The sequence below is a fragment of the Festucalex cinctus genome, chromosome 4 (assembly GCF_051991245.1).
Source record: "Festucalex cinctus isolate MCC-2025b chromosome 4, RoL_Fcin_1.0, whole genome shotgun sequence".
Taxonomy (NCBI): Eukaryota; Metazoa; Chordata; class Actinopteri; order Syngnathiformes; family Syngnathidae; genus Festucalex; species Festucalex cinctus.
The window spans coordinates 11,299,523-11,325,803 of NC_135414.1; the positions used below are offsets into that span (position 1 = coordinate 11,299,523).

The 26,281-nt window shown below is 40.7% G+C and overlaps 1 protein-coding gene across 1 annotated transcript; it reads right to left on the reverse strand.

Annotated features, from left to right (window-relative positions):
• Positions 1–1,009: 1,009 nt before the first annotated feature.
• On the reverse strand, positions 1,010–18,045 carry LOC144017367 (uncharacterized). The gene is made up of 4 exons (XM_077518830.1): positions 17,893–18,045; positions 13,464–14,291; positions 7,621–7,791; positions 1,010–4,130 (listed from the first exon to the last, which is right to left on the reverse strand). The coding sequence occupies exons 2-4, from the start codon at positions 14,269–14,271 to the stop codon at positions 4,009–4,011; spliced, it is 1,101 nt and encodes a 366-aa protein (XP_077374956.1). The 5' UTR covers positions 14,272–14,291; positions 17,893–18,045; the 3' UTR covers positions 1,010–4,008.
• Between the last annotated feature and the right edge of the window lie 8,236 nt (positions 18,046–26,281).

A 26,281-nucleotide genomic window follows, 5' to 3' on the forward strand; every position in this document is an offset into this window, starting at 1 on the left:
GGAGTTAAAAACGCTGCGTTGTCATGGTGACTCGAAAAATCGGGGCTCCATTGATGTGGTCTTTTTAGTGTATTGGTAATGTCAGGTGAAACTACTCTGCGTTAATAAAACTACCTCAAATCAGCTGTCCTGGAATCGAAAACGCAGAGTTTCCTCTCTCAGTGTATGTCAACTCAACGTTCAGAGTTAGCCTCGGTGTTTGTTGAACATGCTTTGTGAAATGGACCCCTGGTCCACCACTGTTCTACAGCCGTTCCATCAGTTTTGTAGCATCTGGACAGTTTTATTTCTAAACTATTGTGTGGTTTATGCAAGTAACATGATAAAAAGCTTGTAATTGTTTAGATGCATTTTTATGTTTGAAAGTACAACAAATGTCAATAGATATGCAAATTAAACACAAACAGACATCACTACATGGTTGAGAAAAATCATTGTTCTAAAGTTTCATCTAATTAAAAAAACTATAATTTTGGTTCTTGACTCATTTACTGAGTGTTATCTGCAAGAATGAAATTGAATTTAGCCGTTAAAATGTTTGGCATAACCTCAATTTAGATAGTAATCGTTTAATTCCATTCAAATTGATTTGACTCAGCTGGAGGAGAAAATGAACCTGTCCAAGCCCTCAAATGCAATATGAACATTTCCGAGCAGGGATGTGGTGTCATTTAATTGATTACAACATCCTGCCAAATGCGTTCATCCCAAACTGCTGTGTTGCTGTATTGATCAAAATAAACCTGGGAATGGAAATTGAATTTTTAGCTCCTAATTGAAGAAACATGAAAATACGACCAAGTGAGTGTGTAAAGTGAACAAATGTGTCTAAGTGCATTTACAGCGTGATTCTGTCGGCTTGACATAATGAATAAGAGCATGTTTATCTTTTGTGAATAACAGTGTTGAACTTATTTTACTGTCTTACACGAAGAGTGTAAATCAAATAATGTGCTGTGGAACTTCTGAAGTCAAACACTGTGATCTTGATTGACAACCTGACTGACAGTTGAGTGTTAGTCGATCATTTGTTTATTTTCTTTTTCCTTTAACCGTTATGCAGAATTACAATTTTTTTCCTGTGTACACAGAAAAACAAGCCCTTGCTTGTGGATATTCTCATTCATCCAATCATTTCATTCTCAGGGCATTGAATCGATCGCAACTGGACTGATCTGTTTGTCTTAGACATTTTGGCTCTCATCCAAGTAGTGTAGAAAGCCCAGATATCTTTTTGGAACTGAATGGAATATTTACAGAGCCCTCTTGATGAGGCATCTTAAAGACTGCTGTTTTTGAATTAAAAATTTTGAATAAAAAAAAAATGATACTCTTTATGTTAGGAGCATAAATAGTTGGGTTTTCCACACCAACTTGCTGGTGCAGTCCTAACCAAATCTTGCCTACTTGGATGAGAGCCAAAATATCTTCTAAGACAAACAGAGCAGTCGAGTTGGGATCGCGCAGTTCTTTGTATGAAGAACTATACTTCTATACAGTATAATTTCTATTTTATTCTATTAGACCTATGGCGTGTTTGACTGAATGTTCTACTGTGTGTATTTTCTATAATTGAAATCCAAGTCCACTGACAAACAACCACAGTTTATTCTGACCCACAATTCTGGATTTTGGAAATGGAAAATAAATAAATGTAAATTATCGTACAAAAAATACATGCAGTCTCAGCTGGGGGTAAAAATTTACAAAATATGCGCATTAAACATTGAGGGTGGGAACATCAAGGCAGGTAGCAGAAACCAGAAACTTCAATCATTGATTTGCAGTGCAGAATACACAAGATTTTTTTTTTTTTTTAATAAACAGTGCTGCACCCCTTTACTGTGGCGTAAAAAGTGCCATTTTGATTGATTGGTGTCAAACCTTAGAACAAAGTTGAATTAGAACAAAGCTGACCTGTCACCACTGCATTTAACTACAAAGAAAGTTAGATATCTCTTGAGTTATTGCCGGCTGTTCAATAAACTTCTATAAACTGTGGTGCATATTAATCAAAATCACACCACATTGATTGAGAGCTAATCTAGTTTATTTAACAAAAAAAAAAAATAGAGATTGTGATGCTACGTCTATTTTTTGTTATTTTTATTGGCAGTTATAAAATATTGCTTGACTGGCTATCAAAAAGCTACAAAAGAAATAACCATTATTCTCCCCATGTATATAACAAAATAAATTGAGATTAGAGATACTTGCTGAAGGTTGTCACTCAAAGTCAAAGAAAGCTCATGAGAAGAATAACAATGGCATTGAAAAAAAGTTTTAAACTATTGTACATTTCACAATCTCTGCTTGGTATGGTGAATGTGAATGTGGTGTAACTCTCTGAGGGGCACCACATCACTATATATATAAAAAAATAAAATAAAAAAAAGAAGAAGAAGAAGAAGTCATATCGCTGTTTAGACAGATTGAGGTCACAAGATAAGGACATTTTATATGATAATATTATTGTAGCTATCTTACTATATAACTTCATGGAATCCAAAAACCAAAACAGTTAATTGAAATAATTTTCTCCCAAGACATTTCTGGTCTTGGAGTGTGGTCTATGCAACTGCCAGCACCCGAAAGGACAACCTTTAATTTGACTACCTATTGCCCTCAGCATGCCCAAACTAATACACATACACTTAATATTGTTGTTCGTATTGGCTCCTCATTCTATTTTGTAAAAGCAGGAATGTTATTTTGTTCGCGCATATAAACCACAATTCCAATAAAGTTGGGAATTTGGTCAAATGTAAATAAAAGTACAAATACAAAGATTTGCAAATTGTTTTCAACCTATTTTTTATTAATACATTCCAAAGACATGTGGGGCATGTTGAAATTGATTACTGTTATTGTTTTTGTGCAAATATTCACTTATTTTAAATTTTAATTTTGTCTGCAAGATGCAACAAAAGTGGTCAAATTAAGGAATCCTAAAAAAAAAAAACACCTGTTTGGAATATTCCGAAGGTTAACAGGTTAATTGGAAACATCCTCAAAAGGCTCAGTTTTTCACAAGCAAGGGGCGAGGTTCACTTTATGAACATCTTCATGAGCAAATAATCCATCAGTTTAAGAAAAAAAAATGTTTCTCATTGTTTGTGAAATTATGGATTGATGGAGCTCATCTGAAATGAACTGTCGCAAAATGGAAAAAAATGTGCTGTGGTCTGACGAGTCCACATCTGAACGTCTTTGGAATCCATGGACGTCGTGTCCTCCAAGACAAAGTGTAAAAGGAAAATAGTACAAAGAAAGTGAGTGACTAAATGGACTTGCCAGCAGTCCAGACGTGTCTTCTATTGAAACAATATGGCATATTATTGAAGCATAAAATACGACAATGGAGATTTGTGACTTTTTAGAAACTGAAGTTGAACGTCAAACAAGAATGGGAAACATTTCTACCTATACAAAGATTCATCAATTAGTGTGCTCAATTCCCAAATGCTTTTTAACGGTTGGGTTTGGAAATGTGATGTAACACAGTGGAACTGTGCCCATTGACTTCTTTGTGGAATGTGTTCAAAAGGTTTTGCAAATCTTTGTAATCTGTTTTTATTTATGTTTTACACCAAGTCCCAACTTTATTGGAACTAAGGATGGAATTTAAAATATTCAAATGGGAATATAATCCTATATCCTAACATTTGTTATTCATTCATCCATTTTCTGTACGGGTACTGGACAGTCAAGAGGGAGGGCAGCAACCATTCACAATCTCATTCAAACCTATGGACAATTTGGATTCCTCAAATAACTTAACATGCATGTATTTGGAATGTGGGAGGACGCTGGGTTACCCGAGGAACACAGAGCATATTACTTTTGGCAACATGTATGATTGAAAAATAAGTGTTGGCCATGATGAAAAATAATCATAGAGTTCATGATGGTATTCAATTGACCTAAAATGTCTCCACCAAAGTTATTGTGGCAGCTTGATTCACCAAACTCCCTGTCAGAAGAGAATTGGGTGCTCCGTGTGTCCTTTTACTTTGCCTGGCGCGCAGGAATGTTGGCCATTTGAATGTTGTCTCCTTGTAGTCCCGGGTTGTAATAAGCCGAACGACCGAAATTCAGATCCAGAGGCTCACTGTTGTCCAATCTCAGAACTGGAAAATGAAGATTTACACAAAAAGTTTACTACAAAACTCTTTTTACAAATTGGAAATATAGCTTCTTCTGCTGTTGACACTGACCATGACATCCGTACATTAAATTCTAATAGCTATTGGACTGTTTATGATATTGATGTAATTTACTCTTTTACCTTTAATGTGGTTTCTATTTGTGCTAAGGTAAATAAAGGCTCCTTCAAATAATGATGTAAAAAAATAGCACTCAAAAGACAGGATGTGAACTTTAAGAGAAGCTGACCGAAAACAAATCTTCATACGGTGCAACCTCACAAATTGAACAAGTGAGTGTACAATGGAGTTACTGTAACTGCTGTTGATGGTCAAAGGTAAGAAAACAGTCAAATGTACTTGCATTTCATCTTAACTTTGATGACGATAGTGATGGATATGTTGACAAACGGATTATTGTATGGAAGGTGAGTGACCGTGCATATAGACTTAAAGGGCCCTATTTTTGTGAATAACGGAAACCCTACACGGTGCACAGAGGCAGGTTAAACCTGGTGTTGGTAATTTCACAGATGAGAGGATCTGCCACTGTGAGGGTGATTACAGCAGACTTCAATCAGAGATGGGTGGTCTACAAAAATAGAGCCCTAATTTTCCAAGTTTTATGGTTATGACTTGACGAGTTCATCGATTACGTTGCCACCAAACTATATTTTCAAGATAATTGTATTTAAGATAAAATATTCAGACTAGCTTCGTGACATTGAAGACAATAGAACAATTGAAAGAGAGATGAGAATAAAGCATTTCTGCAGACCTTAAATCATAAATTACATTTTCCCGAGTTAAATTCTTAATTATCTACTGTTCAAATGCCAATGCCGTAATTAATATGCAGCCTTTATGTTTAATCTGTAATCACCATAAAAATGCTTTATACTTAAATGTATAATTTATTTAATGAATATTAGGCCTTACAAATGATTGAAGCAGCCTTAATTAAAGTGTGCTCAAAAGCCTTATACTTGGTTTCTTTGTGACACAAGTAGCCTAAGAAATGAAAATGAGTCAGTGGGGTGGGGAAGGGTGGAAACACCGTCTTCACCCTTCAACTCCCCTCCAATTTTAATGCACTTCATGTCCAAGGGTAGGGGTGAGTTGGGGCGAGGAGCCATCAGGGGGGATGGACTGCAGTGCCTGGCAGCGCTGTGGTCCCCCCAATCTGTGTCCCTGCCCCACCACTTTGTCCCTCCAGTTCCTTTTTTAATGCACCACACATATACATATTCATTCTTTTGGGGGGATGCGGGTGTATCGGAGTAGGGGGAATTTTTTCCCTCTGCTCCGACTCACCTGCTCCCAATTTTAATGCACCACACGCACACACTTGTATATACACTGGGTGGGGGCCACATTCACGGTGTAAGGGTAGAGCTCGCCAGTCGGCGAGCTGGCGGACTCAGTAACAGGGTTTGGTGTCACTAGTACGCTGGCGTGACGACCGGGGCCTCTTCCCACCGGGCTCGGTGTTCTGGTGTTCCGCCTCTCCCCCGGTGCTTCCTCCTCTGCTTCCCCCCTCCCGCCGCTGTGCTCCTTTCGCACGGCTGGAGGTGGGGTGGGCACGTCTTCCCTCTCTGGGCTGCTGCCCGGTGCCGGTTTCCGGGGGTGGGGGGGGCTCGCGGGGGGGCGGGGTTCGCGGGGGGTTTGGCGGTCGTCGGGGGGGGGGGGGGGGGGGGGGGGCGTTTTGTTGCGGGTTTGGGGGATTGGGTGTTGGGGGTCGGGGTGTGTTCGGGGGTTTGGGGGCTGGGGGTGGCGGGGCCTGGGTCGTGGTGGGTGGCGGGTTTGGGTGGGGTGCGGGGGTGTCGTGGGGGGATGGGGGCTGGGGACCGGTGGGGCGCTCTGGGGGCCCGCCGGGCCTCGTTCTGCGGCCTTGGGCTCGGGGGTGTGGGCCGGGGCTGGGGCGGGGGTGTTCCGGGCGTATGGGTCGGCTCGCCGACTCGGGTGGCTTGGGGGTGGCCTTGGTGCTGCCGCGGCCTGGGGATTCCGGGGGGGGGTGCTCGCTTTGCTGGACCGTGGTTGACGGCTTCTTTCTTTGGTGGTGGTCCTTATGCATGCCAGATCCATCGCGCCAGCATCTACTGAAACTCAAACAGAAGTTGCCTCTCCCTCCCACAGCCCCTTGAATCAGTGGGTGCTGGTGTCTGTGGATCTCACTTTGCTTTATCTATCCTTCCCTCCTTCCTCTCCTTAGTTTTTCCTCTGGTCACCTGAGATCTCAATTTATTGGAAGTTTGAGGTTTCTGGGGTTGGCGTTTTGTAACCACGCAGGAGGGGTTTGGTTGGTGCTGGATTTCACTTTGATGGATTGGATGTACTGGCTTCTATGGATCTCACTCTACCTCATCGATCCTTCCCTCCTTCCTCTCTTTAGTTTTTCCTCTGGTCTCTTGAGATCTCGCTAATTTGCTGGAATTTAGAGGCTTCCGGGGTTGGCGTAAGACTTTGATTTTGTAACCATGGGGAAGGCAGGAAGTGTTTGGTCGGTGCTGGATTTCACTTTGATTTATCTTTCTTTTCTCTTTATTTTTTCTGACCTTTTCTCTGGTCTCCTGACCATTTGAACCTCACGGCTCTGGCAAGATTCTGAAGTACCTGGTTAAGGCGAAGGGTAATGGGATATTTATAAGGTTTTAGGTGAATTAATGAGTATAAATTTATAATGAATGAATGAACAATTCTGAGTTCTTAAAAAAAAAAAAAGAAAGAAAATGAGTCATTCATATTCAGATACTGTTAGAATCTAATGGAACAGCATGATATTTCCTTTTCTACTCTGTCCCCACGGTTAATTTGGGACTTTAACAGTAAGGTTAAGCATGTAATTCTAGCAACTAAGTGACATTTCTTGCTCAAGTACATGGCTGGAATTTGATGAATTGCAAATTACCATGGTACACGTTTCTATTTTACATGCTGATGTGAGCTCATTACAGGTGTGTCTGCGTGTGGGTATGTGTGTGCACGCATGCATGTGTATGTGTGTAATTTTGGTCAGGTTCAATTTGACACTGTAACGAGGACATCTCTCCAAAGAGGGGACAACTCTAAATTATGAATTAATGTTGTTGTCAACATGTGCTGTTGCAGATTGTTACACAGTTATTCCGATTATGTCTCCTATTAAACCGTGTTACGAGCAACCAACAATTTTGGAGCCCATCAACTGACAGACTGTCCAACAGCAATGTCGACCACAACTCAGAGATTTGATGTGTGGTTTAATCAACTGTTATTACTATTACTATTATTATTATTATTATTATTATTATTATTATTACCTGCAGCTCAAAATAACGAAAAATAGTATGCCACTTTGTCCCATAAGGAGGTTTGTTGTGCTTTTTTTTCTTTTTTCTTTTTTATTGTTTACACTCTCTCATGTCATATGTGTGTTGTTGAGATTCCTGCATTCCCCTTTGGGGAACCATTAAAGGATTTCTTGAACTGATCGTACCTGGGTCTGAAGGGAACTCCTCAACCAGTTTCCTGTGGGAGAAACCTTTGACGTGTCTTCTTTTCAAGATGATGTAGGCCACCAATCCCACAATGGACACAACCACGGCTGTTCCCAGCACAGCTCCCCACGCTTCGTTCCGTCTGCTGTTGCTGGTCTCGGATGACAACCCTTCATAATAAGAGAAGGGATGCCGGGTTAGAAGGGGGGGGGATGAAAAAGGATTTCATATACAGTACAATATTGTAATTTTGGCAGACACATGCTTTGGTGTTTTCCAGTTGACCGTCCAATTAATCTGAATATCCTATATATTCTAAATAATTAAACTTCCATGCCACTATCAAATAGGACCACACTGTTGAATTGTGCAGAAGCGAAATGGAAAAATTAACTAAAAATTAATTTGATTAAAGATAGGTGTCAAGTGATTACATTTTTAATGCTAATTAATCACATGACCAGTAGTTATTTCACGATTAATCGCAAATTTTATGTGTTCTAAAAGTACAAAAAAATGTACAATAAAGCATTTTTAAGTTTCATACTCTTAACAAAGTGGGGAAAAAATGTTTAATAAAAATATGGCTTTGTCTTTTAGTCATTGATACAGTAATTTCATAATAATTCATAAAATTTAGTTCAAATTAAAATGATGCACTGCACTGTAAAAAGTGTGTTATAGATGTGTTTTGAGGTCATTTTTCTGCCACTAGATGGCATAATTGCATTTGTAAGATGTTGGTGACCGCTCAGTGCATTTTTCTTTCACTCTACAACATCCAACTGTACATCATCCTCAAATGGAGAACTTACAGTTTCTTTTAAATGTACTTGCAGTACACCGATCTCCTGGAATTAAATACCATGTATACTGCGTGGCTTTGCGCTGGATTTAAAGGGAATAAGGGAGCTGCTTCCATTGGCTGGCAAACAAGTCAGCTGCGTTCACCCCCGTAACGGCGCATAATGGCACAAATACCCTCTTTTAACTTGTCTGCTTTCTGTAAATACCAAAAGAATGAAAACTCCACCCATGCGCAAAGTTAGATTTTATGGTCGAGCTGTTAATGAAAATACTACACTGTTAAAAAAAAAAAAAAAAAAAAAATGCAGATTTTACGGTAAAATACCGGCAACTGCGGTTGCCGAAAATGTACCCTTAAATTACGGTAACACATTTTCTACTTTTACGGTAAAAAAAAAATTTCGACACTGTTGATTTTACAATTATAAAAGTAAGTTGTTCAAGATGTTTACTGTAAAAAAAAAAAAAGATTGGGCATTTAAAAAAAAAAAAAATGTTTTACCTGAATATTTACAATTATAAAAAGTACTTAAGTCAAGATTTTACCATAAAAAAAGAAGTTTTGGAATTTAAAAAAAAATGAAGTTTCACCTGAAAATTTCCAGTTATAAAAAGTACTTAAGTCAAGATTTTACCGTTAAAAAAATAAGTTTTGGCATTTAAAAAAATAATGATTTACCTGAAAATTTACAATTATAAAAAGTACTTAATTCAAGATTTTACTGCTAAAAAAAAACCTTGACATTAAAAAAATAATAATAATGTTTTACCTGGAAATTTACATTAAAAAAAGAAGAAGCTATTTTTATGGTAAAATAAAGGCAGCCAAAACATTACCGTTAAATTACGGTAACACTTTTTCTACATTTACGGTACAAACATATACTGTTACTGTTGATTTGACAATTACAAAATGTACTTAATTTAGGATTTTGCTTTAAACAAAAAAAAAAGCATATTTTAAAAAAATACCTGAAAGTTTACATTTTTTAAAAAATGTTTTACTTTGAAAATTTGCATTAAAAAAATGTATACCCAACTACCATCATCTATCAACTTTCTCGTAGGTCTTCCTCTAGTCTCCTGCCTAGCAACTCGATTCTCATCATCCCTCTACCAATATACTCACTACGTCAAACTATCTCTTTAGCTTTGCCTCCACAACATCTAACCTTGCTTTACCCTTAGCTTTCATCATCTCAATTTGAATGCATTCCAACCTGCTCACTTGTAAAGAGAAAATCAACAGCTTCATCTGCACCACCTCCAACTCTGCCTCCTGTCATCTCTTCCGTGCTTTCCATCCCAGAAGACCTTGTCCCTTATTCCTAATCTTCTATTACATGACATCACATTCTATAACATAACGTGACACTTTACACCTGTTCCAACACACTTGTATCTGTTTCTTCACCTCCTTAGCACACTCACTATTGATTTGGACTGTTGACCCTAATTATCTAAAGTCCTCCACTCTTGTTATGCCTCACTCCTCCACCCGGTCTAATGAATGCACATGTATTGTGTATTACTTTGACTAACATTTATTTCTCTACTTTCTAGAGCACCCCCTGTTGGTCAACAGCACCAATGGCAAGGATTGTGAATGGTATGAAATTCTTGGCATGGATGTTCATAATTGTTTTGGCAACGTTTTATACCAGATGCCCTTTCTGATGCAACCCTCAGCATTTTAGGCTTGGCATTTGGTTCCAGGCCTGACTGATTGGTGACTGACTTCGGAGGCATAAATGTGAACATTTGTCTGCCAGTCGCACACATACATAATCCAGACACTGTTGAACACTAGTATGCATTTTGCATTGCACAGTTGTCCTGATGCACTTAGCGCTCACACTGGCATCTTTAACATAGCAACAGTGATTTAGTAAGTGTTTAGTCACACCCTGCTGTGACAACTATTGTGTACATTGATCAACGGAGACCACTTTCCTGGATGTGTCTACCTGCAGTGTTTGATTTCATCAAATGGACTGTCATGCTGTTTAACCTCAAGTGATCAACTCTATAAAGCCTGAACCATGAAATATATGAGGAAATTCTGATCCTTTGTAAATGGCGTGTTTATTTGTCCTTTTGAACAAACTTTAAAAAAAAATAAACTTCAACATGACTTTTGATTTGTGTCATATTTGATACAAAATGCTTTAAATTCGTACATTTGTAACTGTCAAAAATATAATAGTAAACAGACATATCAACATATTAGTATTTGCAAAAATCAGAAACATTTCCCACTATATAAGGGGCGGGAATCGAGGGTCGAAGTCCTGCAGGTTTTGGAGGTTTCCCTCTTCCATCACAAGATGATTCCAATCAACAGGATCATTATCAGGTTTATGCACAGCTTGCTGATGAGCTGTTCATATATCAGCTGTGTTGGAGAAGGGAAATATCCAAAACCTGCAGGACTCCAACCCTCAAGGACCGAGATTACACAGCCCTGTGGCAGGGGGTCCCTCCTTTGTCAATTGGGGCGATCTTGCAAGGTCACTGGAAAAGCAATCTGCTGGGTGATACTGCCCTCTAATGGATAATTCGTGCAATGCATGTGTCAGATCATATACGTCAGGGTTTCAATGGGGGAAAAAATAATATTATACTCATGAAATAGAGGGTTCAAAATGTCTTGTTTTTAATATATGTTTGGCTTTATAGGGAATGTCGCCCACTGCATCCATTTCAGCCTGGTCATCTTGGAAAGGATCCGGGATCATCCATCCATCCATTTTCGTGACCGCTTATTCCCCGCAAGGGTCACGAGGGTGATGGAGCCTATCCCAGCTGGCTTCGGGCAGTAGGCGAGGTACATTGCCAGCCAGTCGCAGGGCATCCATCTGGGATCTTTCTCAAAATGTCATTCCCCCCTCCCCGCATGACGAGGATGTACCAGGGGGTGTCATTGATCTTTGTCTGGCTTATGAAGCCCTTTGAGACTCTTTTGTGACCAAAACTTGGATTTCCTCAATATAATTTAATACTGTCTGCTGCAATGCATGAAATTCAGGTTTATACTGTAATGTTTTTACCAGCTGAAATGTCATGCAATGTCATGCGTAATTTTATCAGCACACACTTATATTGTTTTTTTTTTTCACAGGTTTTTGGGTCAGAAACAGACACCAATTGCGTTTGCAAGGCAAGTAAACAGTGAGTAGAGAGACACAACCCCTAGGAAGAAAGTCAAGGCTAAACAGATCATGTTGTGCTTGAAAACATGTTTTAAAAGTGTACACAGACTCTAAACTGCTTACATTCAAGGGGATTTATTTAATAGGTTTTTATCCATGTTTACTTTTTACACTTTCATGCACTTTGTGATACCCTGTTCGGAAGCCCACATTTTAGTTGAATTCAAGTATTATCCATCCATCCATTTTCTTGACCGCTTATTCCTCACAAGGGTCGCAGGGGCTGCTGGCGCCTATCTCAGCTGGCTCTGGGCAGTAGGCGGGGGACACCCTGGACTGGTCTCCAGCCAATCGCAGGGCACACAGAGACGAACAACCATCCACACTCACACGCACACCTAGGGACAATTCGGAGCGCCCAATTAACCTGCCATGCATGTCTTTGGAATGTGGGAGGAGACCGGAGTACCCGGAGAAGACCCACGCGGGCACGGGGAGAACATGCAAACTCCACCCAGGAAGGCCGGAGCCTGGACTCGAACCGGAGACCTCAGAACTGGGAGGCGGACGTGCTAACCAGTCATCCACCGTGTCGCCCTTCAAGTATTATATTAGTCAAAATTGAAGAATAAATACAATTAAATTAGTAATATCATTTGGACAATTTAAACTTAATTTTAAGTCATCTCATACGCCTGTGCAGAGGCAGAGCAGGTATCTGTGAACTGCAGCTCTTTCGTTCATTTTTTCCCCCTCTCACTAACAGTGGATCATTGTCCATGCTGAGTAAGAAGTTATAAAAGGACCCTTCAGGCAAAGTGGGCAGCTGAAAGCCAACCCCAGGCTTTTTTTTTCTTTTGAAAGAAGGGATATTTGTCCTCAGCCTGTGTGAAATTTCACTTAATGTAGGTCGGTAAGAAGGTGAACAAAATAAAGAAACCAAATAAGCACCTACGATATCTACTGTATGCTTTCAAACAATGAGTTTAGAGTTACCATCAAACTGAAAAATGATCTTCCGAGGATTATATCGCTCTTAAATTCCCCTAATTCTTCTTCAGTCACAATACCTAAATAATAGACATGCTTATTTTATGACCTGACTAAAGTATAATACTGATCCTACTACAAACACAAAATATGAACTGTTCACATGCAGACTCTGGGGTCAAGTCTGTTTTTAGTAACCTTAAGTTTGCATGTGGACGAAAGTTCAAATGTCATCCACATTTACTGTATTTTCCGCACTATAAGGCGCACCTAAAAGCCTTACATTTTTTCAAAAGCTGGCCATGCGCCTTATAATCAGGTGTGCCTTATATATGGATCAATATTAAGCCGCAACAGGTCTCACTGTCAAGACGGCATCGGTGACCCTGCACGATCGGTGACGCGCATGCGCAGAAGATCCCGCCATCTTGGATTGCTAGCTAATACTAATACTTTACCTCAGAGAAAATAATAAAACAGCTGTTTATTCATTTTGAGAGTGAATAGAGTTGTCAGAAAGCTGGTTTGTAATCTATTAATAAAGTTTGACTGACCTATCTGACTGTTTTGTTGACATTCCCTTTAGCGCAGCACCGTCTAATGGATGCATAACATAACCCCAGCCTCTACTGTAGCGACTTTATATGGGAAAAGTTTTGAAATATGTCATTCGTTGGAGGTGCGCCTTATAATGCGAAAAATACGGTAAATTGTAAAACGGCTATATTCCTCTGCCATGGCCTTGAATGCAGAAATGTGTATAGAAGGTGCAATCTAATTCAATGCTGACTATATTTACTCTGTAATCTGACCGTTTTTCAGAAGTTCAAAAATCTTCTCATGGACAAAGCAGAATGATCTAAAAACTTTGACAGTCAAAAATGCAACTCTACCTCTGTCGGAGCTGCTCCCTGAAGATGCCTGTTTATCGGTCAAGTTGCCTTCAGGAGTTTCAGGAGCAACGGTTGTCACACTGATGGGTTCGGGAGGCAACGGGTTTGCTGATGACGATGTTGCAGACGTAGTGTTCATCTCTGCTGTTGCTGACGTCGTTGCCACTGTTGTGTTGTTCGATTCTGTTACGTTGGTTGGCTTTGTATCATTCCCTGATGTTGATGTTGTTGTTGTTGCTGTCGTTGATGTTGTTGTGGCCGTCGTCGTTGTTGTGTTTTCATTTAAATCATGGATATCTGGTGCCAAAGTGGTGGTGTTGCCTATATCGCTGTGATTGGAGGAATCAGGAGCTATGGTTGTGCTTTGATCAGGCAGATCAGCATCCGGGATTGCGGGAGGTGTGGTTGAATTAATCAACCCCGCCTCATTTTTGATGTTTGTGATGTTGTTTCCCCCATCCGGCAGTTCGGGTTGCGCCATTGAGGCATTTGGTGATGTGGGAGACTCGGTAGTTATGGCAACATCCAGATCATCTGACGCTTCATTTTCACGCGGCTCGAGACTGCCCACGTTATTGTCTTCATTAAAAATTACACCGCTGAAATTGTTGTTTGTTTCCATCCCAGACACATCACCTTCCTGCCCATTTTCAGTTTCCTCTTCACCAACAAGGTCTGGCTGACGCAACCAGCTTGGATCACCAGTCAACATGTCCGCTGGAGAATCTGTTACATTTTGGAGTGATGCAAAGTAAAAAGAGTGCGCAAACAGCAGCACGTGTATTGTGATTATGAAATGCCGTCCCATTTCTTCTTTATTGTATCCCCCTGAAACACACAATAGATCATTTCTATTTATTAAAAATAACAATAAATAAATAAATACACAGCTGCTTTCAAATCCAAAAACAACAGCACTTTCAATGAGGTGGGAAACTAAGCCATCTTGTATTTCGGGCTTGTGACTCAAATTGAGACTTACTTTCTTACTTGCTTACTTCTGAATTAAAAAAAAAAAAAAAAAAGTATTTTGGGTTGTCTTTATTTCGATTAGTCCTGGAATTTCCTGACTCACCTCATATTCCGCAAATAACAAAAAGAAGAACGAAAATAAACATGTTGATTGTTACCAAACATGTCTTTCTGCTTGTTTTCTTCACACATCCTAAAAATGCACCTGTGGATTGGTTCATCAAAGCTCAATCAAGTTTCAGTGTATTGCGCTCCCGACTTTGCACACATCTATTATCTATACTGCTTTTCCTCATTATGGTTTCAGTTGTGTTGGAGCCTATCCCAGCTGACTTTAGGCAAGATGCAAGGCACACCCTGGATTGGTCACCAGCCAATTGCAGTCGTCCATTGTTAGGACAATTTAAATGGGTTTTCTCAGATGTTTTCCTTTGTGTATGGTAGGTCTAAACCAGGGTGTGGACTGTGGGCCTGTCCAGCCCATTGAGACCTTTTTTTTTTTTTTTTTAATTAAGGGCTACATAAATGAATTTACTTTAGCTAATCATTATCCTTGCAACAAGGCTTTTCTAAGCCTCAGTCTGCATGCAGTAAGGGTGGAAACAGACTGGCATGGCTGCATTCCAGAAGTGTTTTCTCAGTTATATGTTTACATATCTGAAGCTTGTAAATATAATGCTTTGAAAATCTAATATGTGATCATCTTTATTGTGAAGTCGGCTGTTATGTGAAGACACATTTCAAACTCCACCTTTTCTCTTCTTGCGATTGCCAGCAGTGAAAAGCATACAGTATCCCGCTGGCTCTAAGTGTCCTACAATCATTTGAGGCAGGCTGAGTAGTTTGCCTCTGACCATCGCCGCTTAGTGATCTGCCTGATGAAAAGATGGTCAACCCCGCTGGCCTCTTCATAGTGTAGTACATAAACTCTCTCCAAGCCATGACTGTCCCACATAAATACACACTCACCATCGAAACATGCTCCCAACTGTTAACTCTAATTATAAAATCATCTTGAGAGTAGTAGTTGATTCAGTTAAAATCTTAAATTAGCCACTAAACCCTCCATCAACCATTACACTGGTGGATGGGCAATCCAGACATTGATTTTTATTAGTCACGATAGATAGATAGATAGATAGATAGATAGATAGATAGTATCAACCCTCTCTTCCTAACACAACACTATACAACACTTCCCTGATTTGTGGTAGCCCATTCTGCTTTAGAGGCTTTGCATCTTGAAGAGACAACATTGCCAGCTATTACTCTACATTTACTATATGTCAGGGAAAATATAGTTCTCAGAAAATAGTGTGGAAGGTATCACAAGATATTTCAAAGAAAGGAGACAATCAAAAGGGTCTATGTTGTGATACAGTGCAATTTACAGGTAGTGTCATGTACAGCTGGTTTCAAAGGGGCCGGCCTTCTGCTGGTACCAGAGGGAGGTAGGTGTTTAAAGTGTTTATGACTACCTGAAACTAAGTATAATTACAGAAAAAATGTCCTTTGTTTCATCTTTCGCGGTTGTTTTTAAATGTATTTATTTTGGTAGGAAGCTTGAACAGCCGTTTTGGGAATTGTAGTTTAATGTGTAATAATGTGTTTAATGTGTGTTGCCTAAGCCGGTGTTTCTCAACCCTGGTTCTCAGGGCCCACTATCCATCCCGTTTTCCATGTCTCCCTATTCCCAATGCAGCTGATTCCAATGACAGCTCATCAGCAAGCTTTGCATGGATAAGCCTGACAATGATCCTCACCTGCGTTGGAATTGGGAGACATGAAAAACAGGATGGACAGTGGGCCCCAAGGACAAGGGTTGAGAAACACTGGCCTAAGCGATATCATCAGGCAGCCCATAAATATTGGCTGCCGACAAGTGCTCGCACCCACCTGATAATCAATCAAAGTAAAGGTGCACATTGTTTTTATGTATTTCTTTCACGCGCGCGCACACACGCACGCACGCATGCACACAGGTACTTGTCAAACAATTTGAATATCCTTGAAAAGCTGAATAATGTACTAGTAATAACTTTAGGAACCTCCTGACTACCAGCAATTCAAATTTGTCCTCTGTAGTGGACCTTTTTAAACCTGAATATCTCCCACGACTGAATTAATTCTATAGCTCTATAGAGGACATTCAGAGCTTTACAATGATACCAAATGTGTAGGGGTGGGGCTTTGCTACCTTTGATTGCATCATAAATGAAAATGGCTTCCCTCAGTGCATGCACTTTTTGAACAAATTTAGGCTTTAAATGTTGTTAGCATGTTTTCTATAAGACTCTTGAGAACACATTAAAGTATTGTTTGAATTATTTTAACTGTATTTGAGCCTAGCATTTAAGTTTTAAAAAATGTCCTCTGTAGTGGACACATTGTAGCTTAAAAATAAAAACTTCTTTTTTTTTTCAAAAATTTATTTTGCAGTATTCCAGTTACTGCACAAAGATTGGGGAATATCAAAATAAACATGATTGGAAAATATTTTTTTTTGTCCTGGTACTCAGGAGGATATGTTTTAGATTCAGAGCCCAAAATTTAAGTGATTTCAAGTATTTATTTGTTTGTCTTTACATTATTTGTGCTTCGAGCTCTTAAAACCCATGAACAAAAAGGATTTCAAAAAAGTTGAATACTGTAAAGAAATCACCACACATGCTTCCCAGTGTTTAGCATCGATGGATGGATGGATGGATGGATGGATGGATGGTATTCAACTCAAAATCACCCACTCTACTAAATACCAAATGAAATTAAAAAAAAATAACTAATGAAAAATGCAAAACTATCATAAAATAAGTGGCATGACGAACCAATATAAAGTCCACACAGAAAGGCCGGAGCCAATATTCGAGCCCGAAATCTTATAGATGAAAGGCAGACATCCTAACCACTAATCATCAGGTAGCTATTTGATCTTATTTTTTCTCTCTCTGTCTCTTATGAATCCACATTCAAACTTGTGTACTAGATGTTATTACCCAAGTCATTAAGTAATTTTGCCACCATGAAACCGAAATGGCTCAATACAGTAGTGTTTGATTAAAATGTATTTATTTTTGCTCAAAGAAAAGAATTCCTTCACCTCATTTATCAATTGTTAATATTTTGTGCAGTGATTTGGTTGTAGCTTTAAGTACATTATCCTGCCATAACATTACTCTTTAAGCTGTAAAAACAAAAATAGAATAAACTGCCAAATATTGCCCACATGAGCCCAACTTTTCTATTTACGATAATGCACTGTACAGTACTCAATTTAAATGTCTGTATGAGGATGTTTGAAATTCTGCTCGTGCGGTTTGTTTTAGGTTCCTCTCTGAAATATTGACTCCCTACACCAGATATGTACAAGAAATATGATCATTGATATTCCAGTTTGGCATTTTAGCTTGTACTTTGCTGGACAATGAGCCAAATCAAGTCTCCCCCAGTAAATTCTTACCTTATTCTCAGGGCGGCTCTCTCAGAGGAGAACAGGTGCTCGAGCAACTATTATCTTCACTGAGTGATCAACCCGAATGATTCAGCAGTCACCCTGCGAGAGGAGGGAGCACTCACACACGGAACAACCTGCTAAACCTGCTGCTGCGCCTCTCAACAATGGCGACACACCCGCAGCTGAACCCTGTTTTACGTACCAATAGCATAGAAACGATAAATAAGTGTTCCTATAAAGGGGGGAAATATTAATATGGATTAATAGGGGTGACTGTTAAATGTCAAGTTTGTATTTAAATAGGTTGGTTGTATCCATTTCCTGGCTTCTAAGTGATACCTGAGTAAATCCCCCCCAGTGGGTGGAGCTTATGGCCACAGGTCCCCACGAGTTTCCCCCCGCCCCACTGGGACAGTGGAAGCGGCTGCTGTCGTCATAGCAACACAAAGGTGACAAGCTCAGGTTTCATCCTTTGTCTGTGTTGTATATCAGTCTGCCGCATGACACGTAGCTTTCTGAACTCTTCTGAGTGTCAAATGAAGCGTGATTGTTGTTGTTTCAGTTCCGATAAGTGCGTCACGATGTGGTTGAAATGAGATTCCAGTGCTTGTGACAAGCGGATGAGTTGGCACTCAAGGATGCTGTTCTTTGGTGGGGAAAAGGTGGTTGTATTTCTGCAATTTTCTTCCTTTTAAGGGAAATGAACAGCTCAAAACACAAAGCAGTGCAGATAAATACGATTACTGTTTTCTTTGTGGCACAATGCGTTTACAAACAAAGGAACCACTCCCTGGATGAAGATGCCTGCATAAAATGTGAAATATGATATGATGATGTCAAGCACGATCATAACAGGACAAACATGAAACCTCTCCCTGCATCCTGATTCATGAATGAAAGTTAATGAGGGAGCAAACATGGGTGAAATCAGAATTTGGTCATTGACGGCATCAGCTTGTTTTGCATAAAATAAATACAGTACAGGAAGTCTTCACATATCGTCCTATGAGGTAGTCCGCGTATCAAAATAAAGGACTTTAGGCCAAATCTGGCACCAAAGAAGAATGACCGTTACACGAAATTTGAAGTGTGGTGTCAATTCTGTCTAAATCAAACACACACACCTGGTCTTGATTCCCTCTGTTACCACTGAAAAACTCAACACTATGCCACACCTTTACTATCTCAACTCACGATTAGGCTTGGCATGAGGTAGGCAGAAACAACCGGTTTCCAATGTTTTTTCATTGAAAAGATGTACCGGTACAGTAGGTTCATTAAAATCATTCATGCATGCAGTAAAAACATTACATCAAGTAACAATAACATACAGTATTTCTTTTGAGAAATGCATTTGTTCTTTTAGCTGTTGTAGGAATAATTGTAAATTATGTTATCATACATTTGCTGCAATGAAGAACTGCTTCTGCTTGCAATGAAGAATGCTTTGCTTTGCACTCACTTTCACATAGCCTAGCCATATATGTTATCTTATCATATATTTGCTGCAATGAAGAACTGCTTCTGCTTGCAATGAAGAATGCTTTGCTCTGTTCCCGCTCACATTCACATAGTTTGGAGATGACTCAAAAAACTGAAGAACCACAACATCTAACGCAGCACAATGGTTCAAGCCAGTCTGCTGAGGTCGCCTGTTTTCTGTTAAGAAATGATTGCAAACTTGATCACACATGTACTCAGCAATCTCAGCAAAGTACACTGTGTTCCAACTATGCCTTGCATTTGCATTTTTAGGGTTGGAACACCCATGTAACTAGGGGCGTGGAACCCGTGGAAAACCAAATAAATAGAGAGGGTGAGGAGAGGAATCTTTAGAGAGTGCAGGAGTGAATTGTGTCAGTCAGTTCCTCTCCTCTGTCCTCGCGTGCCCTGAACTGAGTGTCTTCTCTCCTTTTTGTGTCATGTTTAATAGATGTCAAACAGGTAACCCGGACAGCTGTTCTTCAGGGGGTTTTTTTTTAACATGTTTACAATGACGGTATAATCAAATGTCTCTTTGCTTACCCTTAATCTTTGTCTTGTTTATTTTATTTAAAAACTATGTTGATTGAAATTGATAACAATCTAATATACCTTAAGGACAATTACTGTAAGTAATAATTTCATGAGATTATACATTTACATGCAGTTGATTTACTGTTTCAACCGGCCCTACGAGACAACTTTAACTCACACACATTTTACATTCATATGAACATTTATTGCATTCAAGTTCACATAAAATGTTAGTCTATATCTTCATTACTTTTACTACTCTATTGTTAACTCATTAGCGGACACAGTTATTTAATACAGTATTTATATTCACTCGCATTTTCCTCATTTCAGACTTCCAACTAACTCTTGTAAAAAGAAAAGCTGTGTGTTTCAGACTCAACATGTTCTAAAAGTATTTCTGTCCTCATTTCAACAAACTTAACCGCAGCAAGTCAGGTTTAATTTAGTAGCTGCCGTGATACTTTGACTGTTTTTCAAAACCACCATCTCCCACTGATTGTCATTCTCCTGCTTCCTATTAAAACGCTTTCCCCTGATGGACCGGCAGAAGTCGATTGTCTACATGCTTTTGCAAAATTGTGTGCAAACATCACTTGTCTAACACACCATCACTGTCAATAACTCCAGCTGGTGGCTGCAGCCGTTCCACAAAGGCTCCGTAGCTGCTTTGCACTTTTAGGCTGTTGCTTCTTCAACTCATGTAACATCCCATTTCCAGTCCACTTGCTTCTGAGTTCTAAAGTCAGGGATAATTTCCTAATAATGCTAATGTTCTCCTAATAATGTACTATTTTGGTTCTGAATAGGGAGATGAGTTGCTTTGCATATCTAGATGGATTCTTCACTTTTTAAGTCAAGAATACACAGTAAATTTTACCCGCATCCTCAGATTTTTTTTGTATGTATCCCTAGTTGAAAAAATATGGATACCCGTGCTCTTGACTATGTGTTTGTGCAGTAGAGCGTGTAAGCCTGCTTTCTCACAGGGACTGAAGGTGCATCTGTTTATGACACAAAGCACGTTTGTACTTTGACTGATCATCATCCACTGTTTGCAAATAATCACTGCAAATATTCCACAAATGTCTCAATGGATTCTTCAAAAGATGAAAATATGGTTTGCTCATTTTTTTTTTGTTATAACTTTTCAATTCACTAAATTGGCATATGTCTCTCAAAGGGGCCCTTGAATCTATAATAAGGCCAATTTTCGAAAATATTTGGCTGGAGGTATTTCAGTAGTTAGCAGCAGAAGTTTACTTTAGCTACTACACTGCCAGTATTTCTGAAGGAAATGGATGTGCATGAAATATTCTATTCATTGATTGTATTTTTATTTTTTTGTATTTTATCATTTGCTGCAACTCAATATCTATTGCACTGTTGTACTTGTTCGTAGAAAGTAAGGCCATCCTGACTGAATTTTTGTCTGGTTTAGGTGGCATTTAGGGCACTACTTTTTTTGTTTTTGTTTCACATTGAGCATTCATCCATAGAAATAGGTAGCTGCATTATGTAATGATATTAGGGCTGCATCAATCAATTTTTAAAAATAAACTGTCTCTTCCTGGACTCCACACCTGTGGGAGGGTTCCAATTAATTCCGTGCCAAAGCTGCAAAGCCAATTTTAAGACTACAGAAGCTAGTTAGCTCTGGGGAATTTCACTTCCTTTTTTTTTTTTTTTTTTTTTTTTTTTAAAGAGCTCAGAATTGTTCATTCGGTAGTCTTACCGATTCAACGTCTTGTCATCATTGCTCTTTTTTTTTTTTTTTTTTTTTTTTTTGTGTGTATGTGTGCGTGCGTTTGCGTGCGTGCGTGCGTTTGCGTGTGTGCGTTTGCGTGCGTGCGCGTGCGTGCGTGCGTGTGCGTGCGTGCAAATACGTATAAATTTATACTCATTCATTCACCTAAAACCTTATAAATATCCCATTACCCTTCGCCTTAACCAGGTACTTCAGAATCTTGCCAAAGTCGTGAGGTTTAAATGGTCAGGAGACCAGAGAAAAGGTCAGAAAAAAAAAAGAAATAAAGAGAAAAGAAAGGTAAATCAGTGAAATCCAGCACCGACCAAACACTTCCTGCCTTCCCCATGATTACAAAATCAAAGTCTTACGCCAACCCCGGAAGCCTCTAAATTCCAGCAAATTTAGCGAGATCTCAAGAGACCAGAGGAAAAACTAAAGAGAGGAAGGAGGGAAGGATCGATAAGGCAGAGTGAGATCCATAGAAGCCAGTACATCCAATCCATCAAAGTGAAGTCCAGCACCAACAAGACCCCTCCTACGTGGTTACAAAACCAGAGTCTTATGCCAACCCCAGAAACCTCATACTTCTAATAAATTAAGATCTCAAGTGACCAGAGGAAAAACTAAAGAGAGGAAGGAGGGAAGGATAGATAAAGCAAAGTGAGAACCACAGACACCAGCACCCACTGATTCAAGGGGCTGTGGGAGGGAGAGGGTACTTCTGTTGAGTTTCAGTAGATGCTGGTGCGACGGATCTGGCATGCATAAGGACCACCACCAAAGAAAGAAGCCGTCAACCGCGGTCCAGCAAAGCGAGCACCCCCCCCCCCCCCCCCCCCCCCCCCCCCCCGGAACCCCCAGGCCGCGGCAGCACCAAGGCCACCCCCAAGCCACCCGAGCGGACACCGGTCGGCGAGCCGACCCAGACACCCGGAACACCCCCGCCCCAGCCCCGGCCCACACCCCCGAGCCCAAGGCCGCAGAACGAGGCCCAGTGGGCCCCCACAGCGCCCCACCGGTCCCCAGCCCCCACCCCCCCCCACGACCCCCCCGCACCGCACCCAAACCCGCTATCCACCATGACCCAGGCCCCACCACCCCCGAACCCCAAACCCCCGAACACACCCCGACCCCCAGCAACCAACCCCACCACCCACCCATACCTCCACCCCCCCCTCAAACAAGCCGCCCCCCCCCGACGGCCGCCCCCACCCACCCCCCACCCCCCCGCGAACCCGGCCCCCCGCGAGAACCCCCCCCCCCCCCCCGGAAACCGGCACCGGGCAGCAGCGCAGAGAGGGAAGATGTGCCCACCCCACCTCCAGCCGCGCGAGAGTAGCACAGCGGCGGGAGGGGGGAAGCAGAGGAGGAAGCACCAGGGGAGAAGGCGGAACACCAGAACACCGAGCCCGGTGGGGAGAGGCCCCGGTCGTCACGCCAGAGTACTAGTGACACCTAACCCTGTTACTGAGTCCGCCAGCTCGCCGACTGGCGAGCTCTACCCTTACACCGTGAATGTGGCCCCACCCAGTGTATATACAAGTGTGTGCGTGTGGTGCATTAAAATTGGGAGCAGGTGAGTCGGAGCAGAGGGAAAAAATTTCCCCTACTCCGACACACCCGTATCCCCCCCAAAAAAATGAATATGTATATGTGTGGTGCATTAAAAAAGGGAATGGAGGGACAAAGTGGTGGGGCAGGGACACAAATGGGGGGGACCACAGCGCTGCCAGGCACTGCAGTCCATCCCCTCTGATGGCTCCCCGCCCCAACTCACCCCTCCCCTTGGACGTGAGGTGCATTAAAATTGGAGGGGAGTTGAAGGGTGAAGACGGTGTTTCCACCCTTCCCCACCACACCAAGAAATGTGTTGTGTGCCCGGGGAATTTCACTTCCGTGGCAGGAGAGAAGTTCCAGCTAGACATTATCTGCCTCACCTCGACGCATAGTTTAGACTTTGAGAGGGGTTTGTATCTGATCCACTCTGGAGTTGCCCACCTTTGGGTGAGGGAAATGAGTTTCCACTGTTGTTTTTGCTTATGCAGCAGCAACAGATCAGTTCAGTTTTGGAGTCCTTGAAAGGGTGTGATGGATACAGGTTTTTATAGTTATTTCAGTGCTCATGTAAGATCTTTTTAACTTGTAAGACTCTTGAAGAAGTTGAGGGGTACCAGCTGGCCAATCGGAACACAGCAATACGCATGGTTAGTAAATATGTGCCAATGTTGCTAAGAGTGAATGCTATCCAGTCAATGATTTAGCAGTTCAGCTCTCTTAATTTGACATTCCTTTTAAATTGAGCCCTTTGGGGTTTAGGTACCTGGGGGTTGGCAAAGCCAGATCTTTTTATTCACCTCGCTGTGTAAATATTTCACATCTTTTGACTGAGATCAAGGCAGATATTCAAAGGCGGGTTAGACTTCATTTCTCTCTATTTTTTTATTGTATTTATTTATTTTATTTTGTTTGTGGAATGGCACAACAGTTGGACTAAAAGTACATCATAATGAGAATTAATATGGTAGCCTAACTATAAGCAAATTTTCAGTTTTCTTATTGGGCCACAAAAAGTAGTGTAAATTATTATGATTTTGGTCCTGATGTATCTTTGTGTCACTTGGATATGTAGTCGTGTCCCCCACGGACAGCAAACCTGGGGTTATCACAACCCTTAAGATATGGTTTCAATTTAGGAAGCACTTTAAATTTACGGCTCCCACAGTGTTAACTCCACTGTTAAAGAATCCGGTGATAAAACCTATATTTACTGACTCCGCTTTTTCCGTATAGAATGAGAAGGGACTGAAATTTTTTAAGGATCTTTATAAAGGTGGGGTCTTCCGCTCTTTCACTGACCTTCCATCCTCACATCTTTTTAAATATTTTCAGGTGACGAATGAAGTTTTTGTTCTCAACTTCACACAACCTTCACCTGAACATGCTCGCTTACAAGGCAAGGCAAGGCAAGTTTATTTGTATAGCACATTTCATACACAAGGCAACTCAATGTGCTTTACACAAGGAAAGACAACACATAAGCATACAAGTTCTGTCACACAAGGACTTGTGGATGTCACCTTAGCAGGGTATTTTTTAGAACTTACAACTAATATGATATTTGAATTACAGTCCTCCCCAGTTACAAAATCCCATCTGCTCCCTAAGTTTATATGGCAGCAACTCATTGAAGAGAAAAAGCACCGGCCGCTAATTACAATTTCATTCATCGTAAAGGTGAATTGTATATTATTTACCTTTTTTTTAACGTGTTGCTATGCCAGTCATATATATAAATATGTCAAAGTAAATGTAAAAAAAAAAAATGTTGAAATGTCTAGCTAGTTCACTGTAGTAGGCACACCCTTCATTTTTTTATTGTGTAAAACGACGTTTCACCTTTGTCGGGTGCTGGACTTACTACAACCACTGGAGCACTATAGCTTAAATCAACAGGAGAATGCACGCAAAAACAGATTAGGCAAGGAACGTGTTAGTAATATTACTGTTGAATAGATAGCCTACCTTTAAAACGTGTTCTTTATGTTTAAGTGATTGAACATTCCGGAAAAAAAAAAAAAAGATGCGAGTAAGTCATGCAACCAATTTAGCAGCTGTGACTAGCATTGGCTTGTGTACAGTAGCTAGCTTAGTATTGCTAATGTGTTACTTTGAGGACAGGGACAGTATTCTCTGTGACTATCACAACAATAGTATGTCCATCCATCCATCCATTTTCTTGACCGCTTATTCCTCACAAGGGTCGCGGGGGGTGCTGGCGCCTATCTCAGCTGGCTCTGGGCAGTAGGCGGGGGACACCCTGGACTGGTTGCCAGCCAATCGCAGGGCACACAGAGACGAACAACCATCCACACTCACGCACACCTAGGGACAATTCGGAGCGCCCAATTAACCTGCCATGCATGTCTTTGGAATGTGGGAGGAGACCGGAGTACCCGGAGAAGACCCACGCAGGCACGGGGAGAACATGCAAACTCCACCCAGGAATGGCCGAAGCCTAGACTCGAACCGGAGTCCTCAGAACTGGGAGGCGACGTGCTAACCAGTCATCCACCGTGCCGCACAATAGTATGTACTTCCATAATTGCATGACATTATAAATGGAGGTTGGGATTAGTAAATAAAATGAGGCCAAAAACATCAAACTGCATCTTTAGTGGATGGGAGAATGTGCCCAGGCAGAAAAGTGTGTAGCTTCGTGTCATAAGCACATGGGACAATATGGGCCAGTATTAATAGCTGTGTCCCTACGACTTGATAAATATTTTTGGATACTGTGCATTTTTCCCACTTTATGCTGATAAAATGTCAAGTGTCTTGGCAGGTGTTGCTTTATTGCACTGAGACATTCAGGAACTCCAGAGTGCATGGAAACATCTTCATCATAGTAGGCTACAATATATCCAATAACAATGCATATTCTCTACAAGAAAATGAAGGAGAGGCTTGCTTTTTCCATTGGTAGCTCAATGTAACAGATTGGGTACTTTATCATTTAAATTGTGAAGATTTACAATATTTTTTCTACTCAGGAGAGAGGGGAAGACAACTATATTTATCTGTTGTTTTTTTTCACATCTCTTGCTACGGAAACCGTTGCCACTTACATAT

Excerpts from the sequence above, each read along its gene's own strand:
- LOC144017367 (XM_077518830.1), bottom strand. The coding sequence starts at position 14,271 with ATGGGACGGCATTTCATAATCACAATACACGTGCTGCTGTTTGCGCAC. Across the intron at positions 7,792-13,463 it reads AGGGAGCAGCTCCGACAGAG|GGTTGTCATCCGAGACCAGC; the intron begins GTAGAGTTGCAT and ends CTTATTATGAAG. Across the intron at positions 4,131-7,620 it reads GGAGTTCCCTTCAGACCCAG|TTCTGAGATTGGACAACAGT; the intron begins GTACGATCAGTT and ends TTCATTTTCCAG.